At 38.5% G+C, this 20,923-nt stretch overlaps 2 protein-coding genes across 4 annotated transcripts in view; one reads left to right on the top strand and one right to left on the bottom strand.

The window, feature by feature from the left end:
• The window catches only part of COLGALT2 (collagen beta(1-O)galactosyltransferase 2), a 51,962-nt gene extending 40,577 nt beyond the window's left edge, over positions 1-11,385 (top strand). Inside the window, exons 8-12 of the mRNA XM_058175524.1 lie at positions 732-838; positions 1,955-2,087; positions 3,072-3,199; positions 4,747-4,953; positions 7,542-11,385. Of these exons, the coding sequence (XP_058031507.1) occupies positions 732-838; positions 1,955-2,087; positions 3,072-3,199; positions 4,747-4,953; positions 7,542-7,818 (852 nt within the window). The 3' untranslated portion in view covers positions 7,819-11,385. The remainder of the gene's footprint in view (positions 1-731; positions 839-1,954; positions 2,088-3,071; positions 3,200-4,746; positions 4,954-7,541) is intronic.
• Positions 11,386-16,690: 5,305 nt separating this feature from the next.
• The window catches only part of RGL1 (ral guanine nucleotide dissociation stimulator like 1), a 109,330-nt gene continuing 105,097 nt past the window's right edge, over positions 16,691-20,923 (bottom strand). For all 3 annotated transcript variants that reach the window (XM_058175527.1, XM_058175526.1, XM_058175525.1), the window contains one exon: positions 16,691-17,637. In XM_058175527.1, coding sequence (XP_058031510.1) covers positions 17,450-17,637 — 188 coding nt within the window. In that variant the 3' untranslated portion in view covers positions 16,691-17,449. The remainder of the gene's footprint in view (positions 17,638-20,923) is intronic.

Genomic DNA, 20,923 nt, shown 5'->3' with positions numbered 1-20,923 from the left:
TGTCTCCCTCTCAAGCCAGCTGCAATCGCTCCCAATCGTTAGCCTAATCTGGCTTCAGGCGCGATAACCTTAATAGTCTCTGCTTTAATGCCTCCGTCCTCAAGGCAATCGCAAGCAGTTCAGATCGCTAGCCAATACGGCTTCAGGCGCGATAAATTCAAAATGAAAATAATTTTACGGTTGGGGTCGCCACATCGTGGGGAATTGTATTAAAGGGGTCGCAGCACTATAAAGGTTAAGAACCACTGCTCTATGTCAAGGCTGCTTGCCTGCCTGCAGTTGCACAAATAATACTCTTGCCTCAGAAGACAATATTTGTGAGGGCCTTACCCTTCTGCTCATACGCTCTTCTCTTTTTCTTTTCATCATAGAATGAACTCAGAGTTAAGACAGGATAATTGTTAGTAAGTCTGGCAGAATAATTAAAAAGCCACACACTTTCCTTTTTTCATACACAAACAAGAACTCAAGGCAGAGAATGCAACCCTCATATAGGCAATCTCAGATTTATTTACCAAAGTCACCAAATCTGGCTTCAGACCTCCATCCCCTTTTCAAGGGGGGACATCAAGGATGTCCTTTTCCTTGAAATTGAATTACCAATTCTTTCCCCCTCCAAAATGGCAAGTTATATGCATTGGCTGTCAATAAAACTTAAAAGGGGAAGATGGGGGAACAGCACATGTTATTCTTACGGTATTCCTCCATGCTTCTGGTCTCTTCCTTTCTAGATTTTTATGATCAATCTGAAGCGTCGGAAAGACAGACGGGATCGAATGTTGCGGACTTTATATGAACAGGAAATTGAAGTCAAGCTAGTGGAAGCTGTGGATGGAAAGTGAGTTGAGTTGCCTGGCATGGAGTTGTAAAATTTGGGAGGGGGAGGGGAAGGGATTTTGGGGCCACCTAGTTTAAGGACTGCAAGAAATAAAGTACTGTTTGTACTTTAGGGATAGATTTATCAACTATTTTTCAATTATTCCCCTGGGAACATTGGTAGGTGTGAGATGCGCCCAATAAAAGAGATAAAGGCAATTCTTTTTAGTTATCTCTGTCACATTGTTTCTGTTCCAGCCTTGATGCTGCCAGTGACTTGCTTTGCCAAATGTGAGCCATGCTGTCTGTGTATCTCTATGCTTGGGAAGACTAGAGCATTAAATCAAGCTCGATTCAACAACATTCTTGCTCGGCAAAATAATTGCCTGCTATGTCTCTCCCTGAGGCACTGCTCAGAAGCTTACTTTCTCCTTAATAGGTTTTTGGTGTGTGCAGATATATGGTGGTATATATTTGTCAGAGGATAGATAATTCTCAATTGAGCATCTTCTTTAATGTCTTTAAAGAGCAAAAATATTTGTCTCCCACCACTAGCTGTTTAAAATAGTATTTTGTACACAAAAGATTCTCACATCGTCTTTAAATAATCAACACTTCCCTTCTCATTTATAAAACTGGGGAATTTTTAGTATCTTGGAATCAAATTTAACCATGTTTTCTTGTTCATTACATTGTTGTTCGCCTAAGAAGCATTTTATCTGCTGAATTCCCTATAAGAATTCTACAAATCCAGCTGACTTCTCCTTCAGTGGTCAAATCGTGTACATTTCGTATTACTCTGCAAGGAAGAACCCACATTTTCATTGAGCGCCCAAAGCGTTACCAATGAGATCTTGTAAAAATAGATTGTGAGGATTGACAGTGCTACTTTTGACTGCAAGTAAATCATTATTTTAAAATATTGGTTTATGAAAACAATACTTTGAAAGCGGAAAGCTATGTTAGAAAAAAAGAGTAACAATTCCTATTTTACCACACTGCATTGATTGGGTGTTTGTTTTTTTCTTGCTATATGTTGTATAGATACACCACCTTCTGGGTTTTTCTTAATAGGTTGTAGCTTTCCTTTCCATCTTGAAAATGTGCGGCTAAGGAATTTAATCACTGTCTCTTTCAGGATGCTGAATACAAGCCAGCTGAAAGCTCTAAATATAGATATGCTTCCTGGTTACCAGGATCCATACTCTTCTAGAGTGCTGACCAGAGGAGAGATTGGCTGTTTCCTTAGCCACTATTATATATGGAAGGAGGTAACCAAAATGTGCTTATCTTCATTGTAATTGGCAGAAACACTTCCTCTCCTCTCCTCTCTTCTCTCCCCCTCTCTCCTCCTTTTTGCAAATCTTGAAGATAGATTCATGATGATGGAGCTCTTGGAAGACAGGCATTTCCACTGGTCCACTTGCAATCTTCCAGAGAAGGCAACCATAGATAAACAACTCATGGGATAATTTTATTATAGCTTTTTCTAATATGATAGTTAATGAATATAAATGTATTCGGTTTAGAGACTCCCAACCCCAGCCCAACTCTAGAAAGTATACAACAAGCTAAACTGAATGAAAATATAGTGCAATAATGATGAAATAAATTAAACAGGTACAAAAAAAAAACAAGAACAAGAACTGAAGAGGGATATGGTTAGGCGAATGCAACCAGAACCCCAAGCACCTTAATCCAAGGCCCAGCAGAACAGATAGGTCTTTAACTCTTTCACATAGATTTTGGAGAGAGGAACCTTATTCCAGAAGCCATGCTTCCTGGAGCTTGACAGGTGAGATTAATTAACTGAAGGGATCCTCAGCAGGCCAACTCACATCAGATCAAACTGGTAAGGCTGCTTCGGGACATAGTAAGCAATCCCTCAAGTTACCAGGCCCTATGCAATATAGGGAACTGATAGGACATAACCAGCACCTTCAAATGCTCTTGGAAAAATACTGGCAATCAATGTAGCTCACAAAGCAAAGGTGTCACTTGTGCCGCTGCATTCTGGACCAACTGAAACTTCTGAGTGCACTTCAAGGGCAGCACCACTTGCAGCATATTCTAGCAGCCAAGCCATGAGGGGATTAAAGCAGGGGTCTCCAATCTTAGCAACTTTAAGCCTGGTGGACTTCAACTCCCAGAATTCTCTCCCAGAAGTCTGCCAGGCTTAAAGGTTGGAGACCCCTGGATTAGACCATGAGAGTTGTCTGAATTTAATTCGAATTATTTCAAATTGTTATTTTAAGATAGTAAGCAAGGAGATGGAGAAGTGCCTAGTCATTGAAGATGACGTACGCTTTGAGCATCAGTTCAAAAAGAAGCTCACAAAGTTAATGGATGACATTGAGAGAGGACAGCTTGACTGGGATCTTATGTAAGTAATAATCCACTAAACTTGCTTCTGTGTCTCTTCCCTTCCGTGGAACTGAGTGCTCCCTATTAAGGAAAGGCCACACATTTGGCGGCATTTAAGCTTCGAAATAAAAGAGAAAATAAGGAGAAATATGAAATAGGGGTTCTAAAAGTCGCAGAATGAAAAAAAAATTAGATAGGGAGAAGTTTCATAATGCAGGTCATCCTCGATGTACAACAGTTTGTTTAGTGAACATTTGAAGTTAAAATGGCACTAAAAAAAAGTGACTTATGACCATTTTTTTTTCACTCTTACAGCCATTGCAACATCCCCACAGTCACATGATCAAAATTCAGGCACTTGGCTCATGTTTATGACGGTTGCAGGCTCCCACGGTTGTGTGATCATCTTTCCGACCTCCTGACAAAAGCAGGAGTCAATGGGAAAGCTAGATTCACTTAACATCCGTGTTACTAACTTAACAACCACAATGATTCACTTAATAACCGTGGCAAGAAAAGTCATAAAATGGGGCAAAACTCACTTTTTACCAATAGCTGCTAGTCACAACATCTGTATATTGTACCTGATCGTCTTTTCAGTCCCAGTTGTTAGGCTATACAAGTAAGACAGTGCTTTTCATCCATTGTCTACATCCGTGATGACACGCGTGCCCAAAGTGGCATGTGGAGCCATGTCGCTTGGCACGCACGGTATCACCCATTCCTCTTCTGGATTTCTGGCACGTATGCTTACGCAACAATCATCTGGCCTTTTTGCATGAGGCAGTGCCAGAAACTAGAAGTTCTTCTAGCTGGTTTTCCATTTTCCTGGGTGAGCATGCGCGCCAGCCAGCTGATTGCCGCATGTGTATGCTTGCCAGAAACCCAGAACAGTAGCCTGCTGCAACCGAAAGTTCAGTAGCTGAAACCGGAAGTTCATTTTATGGGGCGTGCATGCGCCCGGGGCAGCTCCTCTTCCAGGTTGCTGTCCAGATGCGCGCACGCGCTCCCTTTTCAGCACTCGGTGCCAAAAAGGTTCGCCATCACTGGTCTACACGCAGAATCAGACTAAGTCTGTCTGTTATTAACACAGCTGCTTGCAATTACTGCAAGTTCAAGTCCCACCAGGCCCAAGGTTGACTCAGCCTTCCATCCTTTATAAGGTAGGTAAAATGAGGACCCAGGTTGTTGGGGGCAATAAAAGTTGACTTTGTATATAATATACAAATGGATGAAGACTATTGCTTAACACAGTGTAAGCCGCCCTGAGTCTTCGGACAAGGGCGGGATATAAATTCAAATTTAAAAAAAAATCCCATTGTAGGGAGTGAATACTGGGCCAAGTGACCAGCGTAGGAATGTTATGTTAACGCCACATCTGTCTGGTTTTTTTAATGTTGTTAATTCTTACTAGTTCTTTAAAAAAGACAGTTTACATGAAGCTCCTGGTGATTGTCTGGCCAGAGAAGCTGGCGCCAAGGTGCTAAACTTAAGATGTTTCTATGCCACCTCATATCAGCAAATGGCACATGGGTTCAATGACTCAACTCTCTTCTCTCTATTTAGATATATAGGTCGGAAACGGATGCAGGTGGAGCGTCCAGAAAAGGCTGTACCCAATGTGATGAATCTTGTGGAAGCTGATTACTCTTACTGGACACTGGGCTACGCGATCTCCTTGCAAGGAGCTCAGAAGCTAATTGGAGCTCAACCTTTCAGCAAGATGCTCCCTGTAGATGAATTCTTGCCGGTCATGTACAACAAGCACCCAGTGTAGGTTATTGGCTGTAATTACTGTACGGTATAGCTTGCATTAGCTTTATACTACGATCCATTCAGCAGCAATATTTATCTTCTTATCAGTAAATAGTTGCTTCCTGTAGTGGTTTTGGAGCTTCAGGTTTATGGAATACTTTTCAGTAGGGATTGAACATCACTCCTCCTACAGCTGGTGTTGATTCTATTATAGAATAGAATTTTTTATTGGCCAGGTGTGATTGGACACACAAGGAATTTGTCTTGATGCATATGCTCTTGGTGTACTTAAAAGAAAAGATACGTTCATCAAGAATTCTAAGGTACAACACTTAGTGATAGTCATAGGGTACAAATAAGCAATCAGGAAACAATATCAATATAATACAAAAGTATAAACAGAGAAAATAAAATATTATAAAATACAAGCAACAAAGTTACAGTCATACAGTCATAATTGGAAGGGAACAATGAGAAGATCAATAGTAGTGCAGACTTAGTAAATAGCTTGACAGTGTTGAGGGAATTATTTGTTCAGCAGAGTGATGGCGTTCAGGAAAAAACTGTTCTTGTGTCTAGTTGTTCTGGTGTGCAGTGCTCTGTAGAGCCGTTTTGAGGGTAGGAATTGAAACAGTTTATGTCCAGGATGCGAGGGGTCTGTAAATATTTTCACGGCCCTCTTTTTAACTTGTGCAGTATACAGATCCTCAGTGGAAGGCAAGTTGGTAGCAATTGTTTTTTCTGCAATTCTAATTATAATTCCTCAATAATTCCTCTGTAGAACTGTATCAGCAGCTCCTTGGGCAGTTTGAGCTTTCTGAGTTGGCACAGAAAGAACATACTTTCTACAAACTGCTGTTTTATGTGTGTTGGAAATGACTGGCCATGATATAAATGGGAATGCCTTGTGGGCAGAGCCCATCTATATCAGGCACATTGCTTCTGGGAATATGAAACCAAAGTCACATTATATATTTAATTTAATAATTGTATATCTAATTTCTTTCATGCAGACCCTCATGGCAGTTTGACAAAATTAACACTTTTAAGAAAAAGTTGGGATGTAATTAAATATCATATTAATTCTTGTCTAGTGATTTAAAATATGACAAAAGTGATGGCAGTTGGCACAATTTTTGAAAGGCGTAGAAAAGTGTTCCACAACCTGGGTAAATGGCAGGTAGCTGGGCTTCTGACAGCAGAATATTTTCTGAAGGCTTTTCCTACCGACCTTAAAGATAGAGGGCTGTTTATGGCTTTACAGATTAGTTGTTCCTGTTAAGCAAACACCAAGCATTGTGGAACTTTGATCCCTATTCCTAGCAGTTAAGTTAGCAGCCTTGCTGCTCTACTTTGCACCAGTTGTCACTTCCAGGCACTTTGTAAAGATTATGTGGAATGTTTTGTAAAGATTAGGAAAAGCCAAGGCATGGCTAACTATTGCTAAATGTAACCAGCTTGGGGAAGTTTGCAGTTGATACACTAAGTGAAATTACATAAAAACACTCCCTTCCACCTGCTTAGCCAGTGCCAGTTGAATAGCAGAACTATTTTTTTCCCCAGTTGTATAATTCCTTTCAAAGTCCAGATTCCTGTAGAGCAACAGCACGTTGTCTTTTCCGGATTTAATTTCAGCTTATTCTTAATCATCCATCCCATTATTGAATGAAGGGTACATGCAAGAGTGCTAAATTCTGGTCAAGATTTAATTATCTGAGATACCATCGTTAATAACTAAATCATGAGCTCCAACTCTCCAACATCTCCTTCTAGACTTGGTATGAAAAATTGCAGTTGCTGCAGAACAGTCCTTCACAAGGTCTAGTCCCACGGCGAGCCTTAAAGAGAACCTTAGTTGATAATACTGAAAGCCTCCAAGAGAATCAAGGGCTGCATTTGTTCCTTTGGGTTTCCCATATAAGTCATCTACTAAGAAGACCAAAATGGTCTTGCTGCCATATTTCAGCAAATCATTGCGGCTCCGTATACATTTCAAGGGATATTGAAGAGCTTTAATAAGGCCAATCTTATAATCTTACGAGACCAATAATAACTTCAGATATTTTTTGATATCTTTAGTCGGTGTATGTATTTCACATTAAAGCTTGATTACATTTCTTTCAATCAAAATTTGAAATGAAGGAAATCCTATTTGGAAGAGGATTTTTTTTGCTAGTTGTGCCCTAATTTGTTACACCTTTGCTTAATAATTAGTTGTGAACCAAATTCTGTCAATACATTCTTACAGTTATTGTTGAACTTTCTTCTTGTTCCTTAGTTTTTTAAAATTATTGACCATATATGGCATGTTTATTTTTACAGTGCTGATCTGAAAGGCCTTTATGTTGAAAAATTGCTTATAATTGTAGAAAATATACCAGTCCTCCCAACAATTAAAGTGCGTCAGTATATTATCCCTAGATGTTTAAGTTGAGGGGTGTGAATATAGATTTACAACATTGATAGGAGAATGTTTAATGGGCCACTCAGTTTATAATCATGATAAGTTTGTCCTGCTGTGAGATATAAAAGATATCAAAAAGTCATAAATTGGAAATGAGATAACCCCTTTCTTCATAGTGACTTCTTTCCTTTTCTTTTTTAAGTGCCAAATACATGGAACATTATGAACCTAGAGATCTGAAAGCTTTCTCTGCAGAGCCTTTGCTGATCTATCCAACGCACTACACTGGACAACCAGGTTACCTCAGTGACACAGAGACATCCACAATCTGGGACAATGAGACTATGGCCACTGATTGGGACAGGACACTCTCCCGGAAATCACGGCAACAGGGCCAGATCCATAAAGATGCCCAGAACAAGAATGCCTTGCCACCTGGACCTTCCCTTGATGCGTCATCCACCAGAGATGAGCTATGATTGTTGACTGGATCAGCTACAAGTTACTGGAAACATCAGTGGGATTTCTAGAACTTCCAGAGAGATACTGATAGGCTATCTTGCTTGGCAAAATAGTTTGATATGACTTACTTGAACTAAGCAGGTGCTTGTCTCATTTTTGCAGGATGCATGGATGAACCTGACTGAATCAAAGGTAGTATACTTTAAAACAAGAGATTAAAAGGAGCTCTGGTTTTTGCTGATTGGCTTGTACTAAAGGAAATTCTATAGAGCTGCTGGAGGACTCTAAAAGGAAATGAGGTTATACTCAGGACAAAGGTTCCTCAAGCAATGTCTTTCTAATTCTTGGTTTAGAATTATTGTATTTATAAAAAGTAATATATACAAGAGTTAGGAAGGGTCTACCAAGTTTTTCCGTGTTGATTATTGGTCTATTGCCTGCTGCATTGCCTGAATTCTTGCTGGTTTTGATTTTGTGAACCCTGAAGCAGAAATGTTAGAATATTCCCCATTTCTAAGGTTAAATGCTAAATAGTATCTTATGTCTTGAAATTATCAGACAAGGTTTCCTTCAGGTTCACCATATGAATTCCCACTGACATTATTTGGTTTCATCTTTAATCATAAGCTATGAACAACAACTCGTTTATCATGAGAATTTCTGGAGTTTTTAATATTAATTTTTAATATTTATCAAGAGTTTTCCATCTTTATCCTTCACATCTTCATGAAATTTAGTGAAGATCTCTACTAAATGAAAAACTAAGAATTGAACAGCCTGTAAATAGACCACACATTTTCCTCGCTCCCAGCCAGCAGCTGGGAGCGATGTGCATCCTGATAGAAAAGAATATAGGTAGCTCAGGGCTGAACGGTGGAGTCCTCGGTGTCATAATCAGAGGATGTTACCTAGTTGGGTAATGAAATGTCTCCAAACAACCAAGCTCAGAGAGCATCACGGACTCCATAGCATGTGGATAGATTCCATTCAGGGGTGGGTTCTACTTACCTTTACTACCGGTTCGCAACAGGAGCGTGCGCGTGTTTCTGCGCATGCACAGATCGTCCATTATGATGTCCGGATGGATGGGCAGAGCCTCCCACCGCTTTTACTACCGGTTCACAAGAACCCGACAGAACCGGGAGCAACCCACCAATGGTTCCATTACAAACTGGATTTGAAGGGTAAAAGTTAAATATCCTTTTAAACAGGGTGCTCATTGATAGTTTTTGAGACACACTTTCAGTCGCAAATGGTACTGTTGCCTGCAGTAAAGCTCTCAGTCATTTATGCTTTATGCTTTTATGACAGAGGAGGAATTTCAGCCCACATCTGTAAATTCAGGCTGAGTGTATGGAGATAAATAATGAATAATGGATTTGAAAATAATAATTTCCTTTTCCAACCCCTGAAAAATCGGATGATATTAAGCGTTTTGATGTAATCATTGCGTCTCTTTGATGTCATTTGCATGTGAACTATACTGAAGGACACGTGGCTAGTCTTTTCTTTTTATGATGCTCAAACTTCATCGTTTGAAATGAGCTGTAATATTCGCTCTACTGAACAGCATCTCCGTATGCAAAGCCTGCATTTTTAGAATCACCTCCCTCCCACATAAAAGTTGTCTGCGTTCATTTACTTCAAGGCTTTTGTTTGTTTGTTTGTTGCTAATGGAGACTTCTGAGCTGAATAGGGAAAAAAAACATTCTGAACCAAAATGTTTAAAAAGATAATCAAAAGAATCTCTATGTGTTGAACTTGCTACAGATTTTCTACCCAGGAATTGCTGTTCTTAGAAGAAATAACAGTACAATTGTATGTTTTTCTAAAAGACACGTGTGCAGCTTATCAGCTGGTCTGATAATATATATAGCAATGAGTGCAATGATTTGGTGTCTTGGTCATTTATTTATGACTTTAACATAGCATCGTAGATTGGAGTGATCTGTGGGAATAGGAAACTGGTTTGAAGCTTTATCTATCTAAAGATAAAATGCTTTGAATTCTGAACCTATAGGAGGTTGCTGCCCTGTAACACTTTTGTTACTACTGGTACATTACATTATAACCAACAATAACAACCTGATTCTAATACTTTCCAATGTTCCCTTACCATGCCCCAAATTAAGAAAAGTCCTCCTGGTCATTTTTTGTTATACTTTATATCATTTTAAAAACAAAATTCCAATGTTCAGAGGAATAATGGGGCATAATATTTAGGATCAAATAGGTGAAATTGCAACAGAAAAAATTAATGAGAGGTAGAGTGATTATTTTTTTTAAAAAAAATCTGAATTTCCAAGTCTGTACCTGATGTTTTATATATTTCTCGGCAAAATAGGCTTTGGGTATATTTCATGTATTTCAGGGCTGTCAAACTCCCGGCCCATGGGCCGGATGCGTCACACACTGGCCACACCCATGTGTTTAGCGAAGGGGGGGGGAAGTCTCGATATGTCACGTGACGACATGACGACGTAAGTTTGACACCCCTGATGTATGTTGTGCCATTGTTTTTCCTTTTCTATTACAATTCATAAAAACAATAATTGGGGAGGGGGGGATGTGGTGGATCAAAATACCCTTTTCGGAAACAGTTTACATTATGATAAAGTAGCCTAGAGAAATCAAATGGGGAAAGAAAGAACGTAACATCTGCTGCCATCAGGAATAATTAACAGAGAGGATGTGTGTTAAAGAAGCGGGTGTTATATCATACTTCTTTGATCCTTTGGGGTTTTTTTTAAGAAGCAGTTCTGTTTTCTATGCAATCTATGTTCCTACAATTTTAGCACCATATGTTTTATACCAGGAAATGAATAGCCAGTTTATTAAAGGAAAGGGTGATGGACAGAAGATGAACAGAAGATTGCTATGCTAGCAAACATTGAAATAATGGAGGGCGTTTTTTAAAGTCACCTGTGTGATACAATGAAAATTTGTCAGGAGGGGGGATCTGAACCAACTCAAAATCTTCTCATCCCCAGTCAGAAGTAAAGTTTTATATGTTTATTATGGCAGTTATAAATCTGCTTCAGATTTATGGATGTATTGTAACTGCAGTTCCTACTGAGCTTGTCCAGAGACTGGATAAAATTCCCTGAGTTAGTTTCAGCATATTTGGGAGACCCCAACGTACGGATAATCATGTGGGCAGAAATCTAATGCCAGCAGTAGGGAGGTGTGAAAATGTTGGGATGTGGGGGGAACAAAGGCAGCCTCAGATCACATGGTCCCAAGATCTTTCATCCATTAAATAAATTCCAGAAATGAATTAATCCTCTAAACTGGACTGAGGCTTATGTATCTAACTTTTCTCTCATACTAATTGGAATTGGGAAGGAGAGAATAAATTGAGAAAGAGTCTAGTACCAAACATTCCTCCTATCCTAGCAACCAGGAGCTAAAAAGGCTTTGTAAGGCGTGATGGATCCTATTTTATACTCAACCACATAGGACTGGAAGTTTATAATTCTGTAGTACAGTGCTATTTAGTATTCACAACCCAGCTGAATTCATTATTCAAAGCACTACCAAATCAAGAGGTAAAATAATTCTTGAAACACTGGAATTGATGAGATGATTATTGTCCTAATCTGTGTTGGATCTGAAATTCTATATACAAAGTTTAGATAGTGAAAGTGAATTGAATGTTTTATTTTTATAATGATAGTTTTTTAAAAAATAAATCTTTTAATAAAGATTCAATGAATAGGTTAAATCATAGGGATAAATAAAAGACTATTTTATACAACAATTGTTAATCATTCTTGTCTTTGTTTAGAAAAAAATGGTCAGGACAAGCATAACAATATAAAAATCTAGCTAATTCTACAGATACAAGTACAAAGTGTGAATATGTGCATATACTTACCCACTTAACTCTTACGTGTATTGCTTATTTTTCACCAGAAAACCTAGAGAATGGGTTTTGGTTTTCTGAATATTCATTCAGGGTCTGGATACTTTTAAAGCTTACTGTTAATAAATATTTGTATACATACATACATACATACATACATACATACATACATACATACATACATACCAAGTTCTTCTATCCCAGAGTGAGCAATCTTATGCCAAACACAAAACGAGTAAGAAATAATAAGACAAATAAGTAAAATATATGGAATAAAAAAAGGAACTAGATAAAAACAGATTCCCTACCACCACTATATCTCACAGTATCCCTCTATCTTCAGAAACCATTCCTGCTTCCCCCATATTCATGTGCCTTGCTTTACACATTGCCTTTTGTTGTTAAAGCTTTTGTTCCCCAACAGTGAAAAATATATATGTAGCTCAGGGTTGAACTGCTGAGTATCAGGGTTTCCCTGAGCTTGTCATCTCTGAAGAAGTTACCTAGCCCAGGGGTCTCCAACCTTGGCAACTTTAAGTCTTGTGGACTTCAACTCCCAGAATTCCTCAGCCAGCTTTGCTGAACCCAATTGTCTTTAAACTTAACTTCTCTCTTTTAAGATCATCAGCTTGATCTAACTACAACATTTTTGATCTTCCCCTTCCCTCAAATCATTTATTGTTCACATACTTGTTTTGCAATTTGATCATTCATATTCTGTACATGACAAAGCCTCAAAATGCTTGTTTCATACTGGTCATTCAATCTTACATTCATTTTATATTTGATTAACATTCATTCTTGACCCTATCTGCATTGGTACTGTAAAGCTTCCCCTTTCATTCAACTTAATTTTTCTCTTGACCTCTCCAATTCCCATACAAAAAAAAAAAACTTAGCTATTTTTCTTTCTTTCATTCTTCACAAAATCACCCATCATCTACTTTTACTACCAACATTTGTACTTCCTAACATTTTCCCATCCATTTCCCCCTCTGTAGAAAACTTTCTACCAAGGTAAACAACCTCATCCACTCAATGTAGGTTTTTCACCATTTATACAAAACTTGTAATTATTAACTTCATTTTCCCTGTGAGTACGTTTACCTTATTTGTTGTCAGATTAGTGTTTAGCTTCATGCTCCTTGTTGAATCATATAATTTTTCACCCAATAATGTGACAGTAACTGAATATGAAATTGGATGTATGTTTACACACTCCTTCCATCACTTCAAACATCCCTTGTAAATATACCAAACAACCAAAGTGATAACAGCTTGTAATACTGGTAATACTCTCTGCTCATGATTAAACACTAGCTAGCATTACATCTTCACATATTGCTGTTACTCATTTCTCCATGACATGCTGAAGACCTTGAATCAAACTCGGAGAGCACTAAGAACTCCATAAAAATGTGATCTGCATATTCATCAGAGCTGCGGTGATGCAGTGGTTAGAGTGTAGTACTGCAGGCTACTTCTGTTGACTGCCGGCTGACTGCAATTTGGCAGTTCAAATCTCACCAGGCTCAAGGTTGGCTCAGCCTTCCATCCTTCCTAGGTGGGTAAAATGAGGACCCAGATTGTTGGGGGCAATATGCTGACTCTGTAAACCGCTTAGAGACAGCTGGAAAGCATTGTGAAGCGGTATATAAATCTAAGTGCTACTGCTATTGCTATCACTGCCCAATCTATAGCCACACAGGGCTCCCCAATTTTTCCTCTATCACCTACTGTAGCCCTTCAGTCAGACTGCTGCCACTCTACCTTCCTAACAACACTTAACAGATTAATCCTGCTGTGTGTTTTGCATTCTTTGCTAGTTTCACTTCTGTACAGGAAAGCAATCACATTCTTCCAACCAACAGGCACAAATGCAGTCTTCCCAAATATGCTGCCAAAGTTACACACTCCTACTAAAAAGATCACATGCTTATTTTAATATTTTGCCAATTATATTAATACACTTTCAAGCCTTATTATTCAATGTTCTCACAACATTTAATTTAACTTTTTGTCCCTTTTCCCACATACTAATAATTTTCACATCCATTTAAATTTCACCCTTTGATATACAGGAATTTCCATACAAATCTCTATTACTCTCGGCATTCCCTCCATTCAGTTCCATACCAATTCATGACATCACAATTTTAATCCCATTCACTCTTCTTGAAGCTCTTTATTTAGCTCATTTCAGCCATTTCCAATAAGATTTTAATTTCCATCTGAATTGTGCTACATTTTTAATCTTAGTGTTCCTTTACTCTCTTAGTTACAATTTTTTACCTATCTTTATACAGAGTCCTCAGTTAATGATGGCAATTGGGACTGGAATTGCACCACTCGGTGACGATTCCAGCGGTCTTGGGGGTTGTCATTAAGTGAATCACCCTGGGTCATTAAGCAAAGGTATTATATAGTTGCCATTTGCCACCTCCTCGCTTCCCCATTGACATTATTGTTGGAAGCCAACAAAGAAACTCACAAATGGTGACATAACTGTGGGACTCTGTGTTGTCATAACTGTGAACTGAGTACCAGTCAGGGGTTGTATGATAGCTAGAACTTTGAGGACCAGATAGAAGTACCACTTGTCCAGTACTGTTGCAAGTTTGAGCAGTCACAAAATGAGTGATCATCGAGGACCACCTGTAATGTATCTTTTTCTCAATATTTTACAGCATTTTTTCTCATTCCCAGCCCTTTTCATTTTATTAGTCCATCAAGCATTATTTTTCATTCATCCCATTAGTTTCCAAACACTTTTGTGTAACAAACAAAATTATTTTCACTCTTCTGAGCAGGTTCCACATCCTCTTATGTCTGCTTTTCAGCCATTGTGTTATCTTTCTCCTTCTTTCTTTCTTTCCTTTCTTTTTTCTTTTCTTTCTCTCTCTTTCTTTTTCTTTCTCTTTCTTTCCTTGCCCATGGACTGCAAAACCCACTGCCAGTTCTTTTTCTACCATTGTACACTGGAGTATAACATTCAACTATTCCTAGTGTAATAGATTCTTATTTTCATCTGCAGCCACAATGTAACATATGACACCAATTCATACTTTGTCATACATTTTGGCCTTTTTTCCTTCCCTGCATAGATTCTTCAGTATTTCCCCAAAAAATCTGACTATAGTACCTCTGTTACAAACTATGACATCTTCCCCATTCCTAATTTCACAAATCCCCAACATACTTATATTTCTTTCACTTATTAATCCATGTTCTTCCCACCTACACATTTTTATTTCTATTTGCCATAACCGACATCAGAAAGGCCTACATGTATGTATGAAATTTTTTACTTATCATGGTGTTGGTCAGTTAAGACAGAGGTGTACACTAGAAAAGTCAGCTTAGCTGCACCATGCACGCCACAAGTAACAGTCCCTCATGCAACGACAGGACCAGTTAGTTTTATATTCTTTCATTGGTATACCAGAAACTCAGAGCTCAAGCAAGGTCATGCTCTTACATGTAGGGTAGGGTCCCTAATCTAGACACTACCTTGCAAAGTAACCTATTACTGCCTGCATCTGACTAACAAAGAGTGAGATACATATGCAGTATACCGACACACAATCTCTTGTAGGCAATAATATGGAGAATTTAAGTAAGTGGCTCAACGTATAAAGCATTTGAAATTGAACATTTTACATAGTGCAAATATATCACAATCTGATAAGCGTTCATTTAAAAACATACCTGTTTTTTTAAGCTATTGTCAGGACTGGTATAGCATAGTTATAGCAAAATTAGCTTTACAAAGCCGAAATTGGTGAACCATTTTCAACAAAAAGGCTTGATACATCTCATTCTGCTCTGTAGCAATCTTAATTCTACCCACACCCTCGCCCACATCCCAGTGTACATATATACACACATGTGCACACATACAAACATATCAATGGGAATTGCAAGAGACTCTTATCCCATTCTTCTTCAAAGAAAGGCAAATATATTTTGCTGGCTCATTTCTGACTACTTACTCTCTAGATGTCACTGTGCTTCAACCACCCATTCCCTTTCCTACATGGACAAAGCTTGAAAAATATGCTTTGTTGAAGTATTTAGGAGGTGTTACTTATAGTGTCAATTCTCTATTTTTTCTATGATGGTGCAACTAATAACCTACAAACTGCCCTGAGTGTGATTATGCATTACTTTCTTTACAGTAGTATATTTGAGGATGCAAAAAACTCTGAATTGGAAGACAATAGACTTTCAGTGAACCCAATTAAACCTGGTAATACATTCAAGTTGAGGTTGCAAATTAAATGAGAAATAATCTTCCATGTAAATTTACATTACAGTCATAAATATTGTTACAAATGAGTGAATTCTATTGAATTTAGTACAGTCTGCTTTACGGTAATTGGGTGAAAGATGTAGCTCTGTTTGGTCTTTACAAGAGACCTACAGAAGGGGTTGTATGCACGTGAGGAATGCTAACTGGCCTTCAAAAGGAAACAGCTGATACAGCAGCAGACTGCAAGGAGGAGGTGGAAAGATGGTGAGATGTCCCTGTTGGTCACTAGAGCTGATAATCAGAAAAAAGCTATGAGGAAGAAGCTTTCTTATCACCCATGTTTGAAATATTTATAATCGGTGCCATCATTATTACTTCCATTTCAACATTTCTCTGATTGTACTACTGTTGCGCGGACTCTGAAGGATTAATAACATCGCTGAAAACTTGACCCTTCAAAAAGTCAATACCTCATTCCAACCAACCAGGCTTGTGAGGCGAAGAGGATAAATTAATGGCTGAATTATAAAAGAAAAAAAAGAGGGGGATTCTTTAATATATCTTTTTTTAACCACAAAAAATGTCTGGGCTCTTTTCAAACGATGGGTATTAAGCAGGTTTATTTTATTTATTTCTTTTGTTTTGCTTTGTTTCTCAGACTAAGTATGGTATAAAACATAATGGTTATAGTTTACTAGAATGCCAATATGGCTGAATACAGGAAAACAGCTCCACAGCTGAAAGGGGAGTAAAACTGCACACTCCAAGGAAATGTATTTTGACTTTTTATATATTTATATATTTATATATATACACACAAACACACACATACCTGCACACATACACTCACCCAATTAAAAAAGAAATAGCAAAGCATAAAGAAAACAACATAGTGGCATTAAGAGCAAGTGGTGTGCATTCATATAGTCATCGGTGAATAGGTGATTCCCAGAGCAGGAAATGGATTCTTCCAGCATGCCTAAAAGGCCTGGAAGCTGGGATGACTTAAAAACAAACGGCAGGGAGAGAATTTTAAGACAAGGCTAATTCCCCTTGTTTCAGAAGCTGGGCTGTCTCTACCAAAGCGGCCCGACTCTACCAGTCATCTCCCAGCATTGTCATCAGCCAGTGGTTAGTCTGATGCTCTTTCGCCTCTGGTAAGAACACAAGTGATTAAAATGCCTTCTTCCATTTATAAAAGCGCATCGACAACACTTCAAATTAATACTGTCAAAACTGAAAAGAGGCGAAGAGTCTGTGGTAAGGCTGGAGCATCAGCTGCATATTCTTTGTCTATCCGATAGAAATTTATGGACTGGGTGTAAAAGGGAGAAGAAAAAAGTGCCTACGGGGTGCAAATCCATTCAGGACCTTTTTGTCTGTTCTCTGTAACTAACTCAATGTGTGCTTATTTATAGCAAGTGTTAGCTTTGTACTCTCCAAAGCTGAATACTGACACGGTCATCTCCACGTAGGTAGTCTCTGCAATGGTCCTTCAAGCCCACCTCTTCGGTGTTGGGCTGATCCACCCTCAAAGGGTAATTTTGCTGTTTCTGTTGCTCCAGCAGCCCCTCCTATTGGTCCTGGGAAGAGTCAAGCTGGAGCGGTTTCTCAGTTTCACTTGCCCATCTAGGGAGTTTTTCTTCCGCAGGACAAAGTCAAAGTTCACCTGGCTGTTCATGGCATAAAAGACGTTTGCGCTATCTGGGATGACCAGTTCTGGAGAGAGCAAAAAAAAATTGTGACAAATGGTGGACAGGCTCCTTCTACCTACACACTTCTACATACATATTCATATCATCAGGATAGTCTGGGCAACCGTTAAGGATGCAGCTCTTCAGAGGAGGTTTCCTTATTCTTTGAAGGAGGAAAACCAATGTCCAAAATTTTCTACCAGGGCATGTTCCAAAATATGCAAATGAGCAAAACACCCCAGCCCACCCGTCCTCCAAGCACTGAAACATCCACATCTTCTGAATGTTTGGCATAATGTAATTGTTTTGGGACTTCCTCCATCTGCCTGCAGGAGAAGGTCCACTTTTGAGCCATACTTTTTTTATGTGCATAAACATTTGCACTTAGTCACAGAAGTCCTTTGATACAGCCTCACCAAGACTGCAACTTGACTAATGCTTTGATGTGTATTTGGGGGAGGGTTTGCTTTCATCAACACACTTTGGAAACTACCTTTATTCATCATCTATCCAAAGACTTCTACTTACTGAGCTAGTGATACACTGGAGTGGACCTGGTGATACATTTCTATGGGGTGAGCTTCTGCTCTCCCTCAACATTCACCCCTCTTATTTTATTACAAAACTGAAAAGAGCCACCAGGAAACAGAAACTCATCTTGTTATTCACCTCTCTTCCATCATTCTCTAGGCCAGAGTTGGAAACATTTTTTGTGGTTGCTGGCTTCACAGTTTCACCATCATCATTACAGTGGCCTTTGAAGGTTATGCTATGCAGCAGCATGATGATGTCACCAGAGACATTTTCTCTCTTTGTTAGATTTATATCCCAGCTTTCTCCTCCCAAGAAGCAAACATGCCTTCCTCTTTTTTTTCCCTTCAGCAATAACAACCTTGTGAGGTAAACAGAGCTGAGACCATGGAAAGGCAAAAGGGTGGGCAGTGGTCCCAATTTGTAACTTTTTTTTCTTTTTCACAATCTTCTCAGCCTATAACAGTAGTCAAAGTAGTACCTATTTATGAGGTAGAGAGTGTGACAGCAGCTAGATTGTTAAAAATTGGAAGGTATATGTTTCTGTGAACTGCAGCTCACTTTATCAGATGCATCACTTCATCAGATTCAGCTCACAAAAGCATATGCCTTTTAATAAAATATATTAGTAGGAAAATATGCTACTGGCCACCTGATTTTTGGCTACTATAGATTAACTTGTATATAATGACAGGACCAGCTTCTTAAACTGCTCTTATTTGCATATCTTCTATCTCATACCTGTTTCTTTAGATCTCTTCATAGAAGATAAAAGAAATACGTGTTCTAGGGTTTTCCTCTAAAATGAAAAAAGTGACTTCCTCCAAATCTTTTCCATACACATAAAAGGGGAATATTCATTTCATCAAGAGTAGAAGTTCTTAACAGAAATAACAGTTTCTATCTAACTATATCTCTATCTATCTATCTATCTATCTATCTATCTATCTATCTATCTATCATCTCTCTTTTATCTCATGATAACATGAATATCTTGGAGAAGTGCTATAACACTGTCCCAGACATACTGTTCCTTTCCAAAGGTATTTAGTGAGTTTCTCCTCTCTTTTATTTTATTTGATCTGCTGAAGCTTAAATTTCCTAATTTTTGACTATCCTCACTCTCAAAAACCAATAGTCAAAATAAGCAGTGAGAACATGCAATATTATACACTTAACAGCCATTGACTTCTCAGGTGAATTTTCTGAAAAGAGGATCATGAGGAGTAATAGCTTTGCAATTTTGGAAGGAGCAGGGTGTGAGTCTCAGTTGGCGAAGACAGTGTAAAGGAGGACGGATACCCAATGACATAGAAATCACACATACCACTGTGTGATAGGATGAATCAAAGACTTGTGCTGCCTCATTGAATGACTTTGGCATATTGCCAGGAGCTCCCCTGAAGGCATTGCTACCATAGCCATTCCCTTTTGATCTACATCCACTTTAGATCTCCTCATGGCCACACATATACATACTTTGTGTTTTTCAGTCATTTTAGCGGCATTCAACAAAAATGACCCAGTGGCAGGGTTCCTTTGTTAAACTAAGCCATGATTTGTTTAACTATGATTTATTGACTAAATTGGCTGGGATACACTCAGCTAAAAGCCAGAAAGCATGGTTGACTGAATATGACTTCAGATTAGCACATGCTGGCACCTTTTCCCCCTAAATTCTGTGGTTTGAATAAACCTACTGTTCCGATGAATTAAAAAGAAAAATGGGGACTGAGAAAAGCCACCTAGGCCAAGTTGGAAATAATGACTCCAATTAGCAATACTAATAAGCCAAAATTTACAGGGGTGCACGGAAGCAAAAGCTAAGGAAACAGCAGGAAGCAAAGCAACACAGCTCCAAAGATTTCCTTCCTTTTTCAAAGAGATAGTAATGGAAATGTAGAAGGTCTGAGAAGAGAAGATAATTATCAAGGCAAAATGAAACACAATTTACACAGGATATTACCTTGACTTCTCTCAAGTTTTTTGTACAAACCAAAGGGCCCCATTGAACCACTGGGAAGTGCATTGACTGTTACTAACTAAAACACAGTGCACACCTTGAACATGAGATGGGGATGGCAATTGACTGCAGTTCTCATATTAGCTTGGTCTCTCGAGTTACACTGCATTTTACTGAGCTCAAGAATGCTGATAAAGTCCTTCATTATTTTAATATAGACAGTGACAGTCACCTGGTTCATTTCAAAAAGGTAAAGTTACAAGAGAATTAAAAAAAATACTCTTACACAGTTGCAAGCAAAACTGGTGCACAATTTCCAGGATAAAAGGCTCAGCTATTCTTCAATGTTGGCCCAAATTTACTACCAGAGTAGTGGCTTTTTTCCAATTAGGGATAGAAGGGGTGGTTTGTGACTGAAGCTGCAATGTTATTTAGTAAACGTAAACACTTGTAAGAAACTGTCTGCTAAGCCATTTGTCACAATGATGCCTATGTGACAGACTGTCATTCTTGATTGAGAATGAATGTTGAAGAAAGCTGGATACTCTGAAGGTAACTGGAAGAATGAAAAATGTGGTTTTTAGCAACCTTAGTCCTGTGGTCCACCTGTACAGAGTCCAATATGAAGTTACTGGGCCCCAGCACTGAACCGTGTATGTGTATGTGTGTGTGAGTATGTGTATAAAACATTAGAAACTGAATAATTTAAGATTAAAATATCAAAACAAGATTGTAAAATTGCAAAAGATGGAGTGGACTAAGAGTTGCTAATACAGGTAGTCCTTGACTTACAATTCGTTTAGTGATTGTTCACAAG

This window comes from Ahaetulla prasina, chromosome 3 (assembly GCF_028640845.1).
Source record: "Ahaetulla prasina isolate Xishuangbanna chromosome 3, ASM2864084v1, whole genome shotgun sequence".
NCBI lineage: Eukaryota > Metazoa > Chordata > Lepidosauria > Squamata > Colubridae > Ahaetulla > Ahaetulla prasina.
Note: the sequence above shows the minus strand (reverse complement) of the source record. Positions and strands in the feature narration are given on the sequence as shown.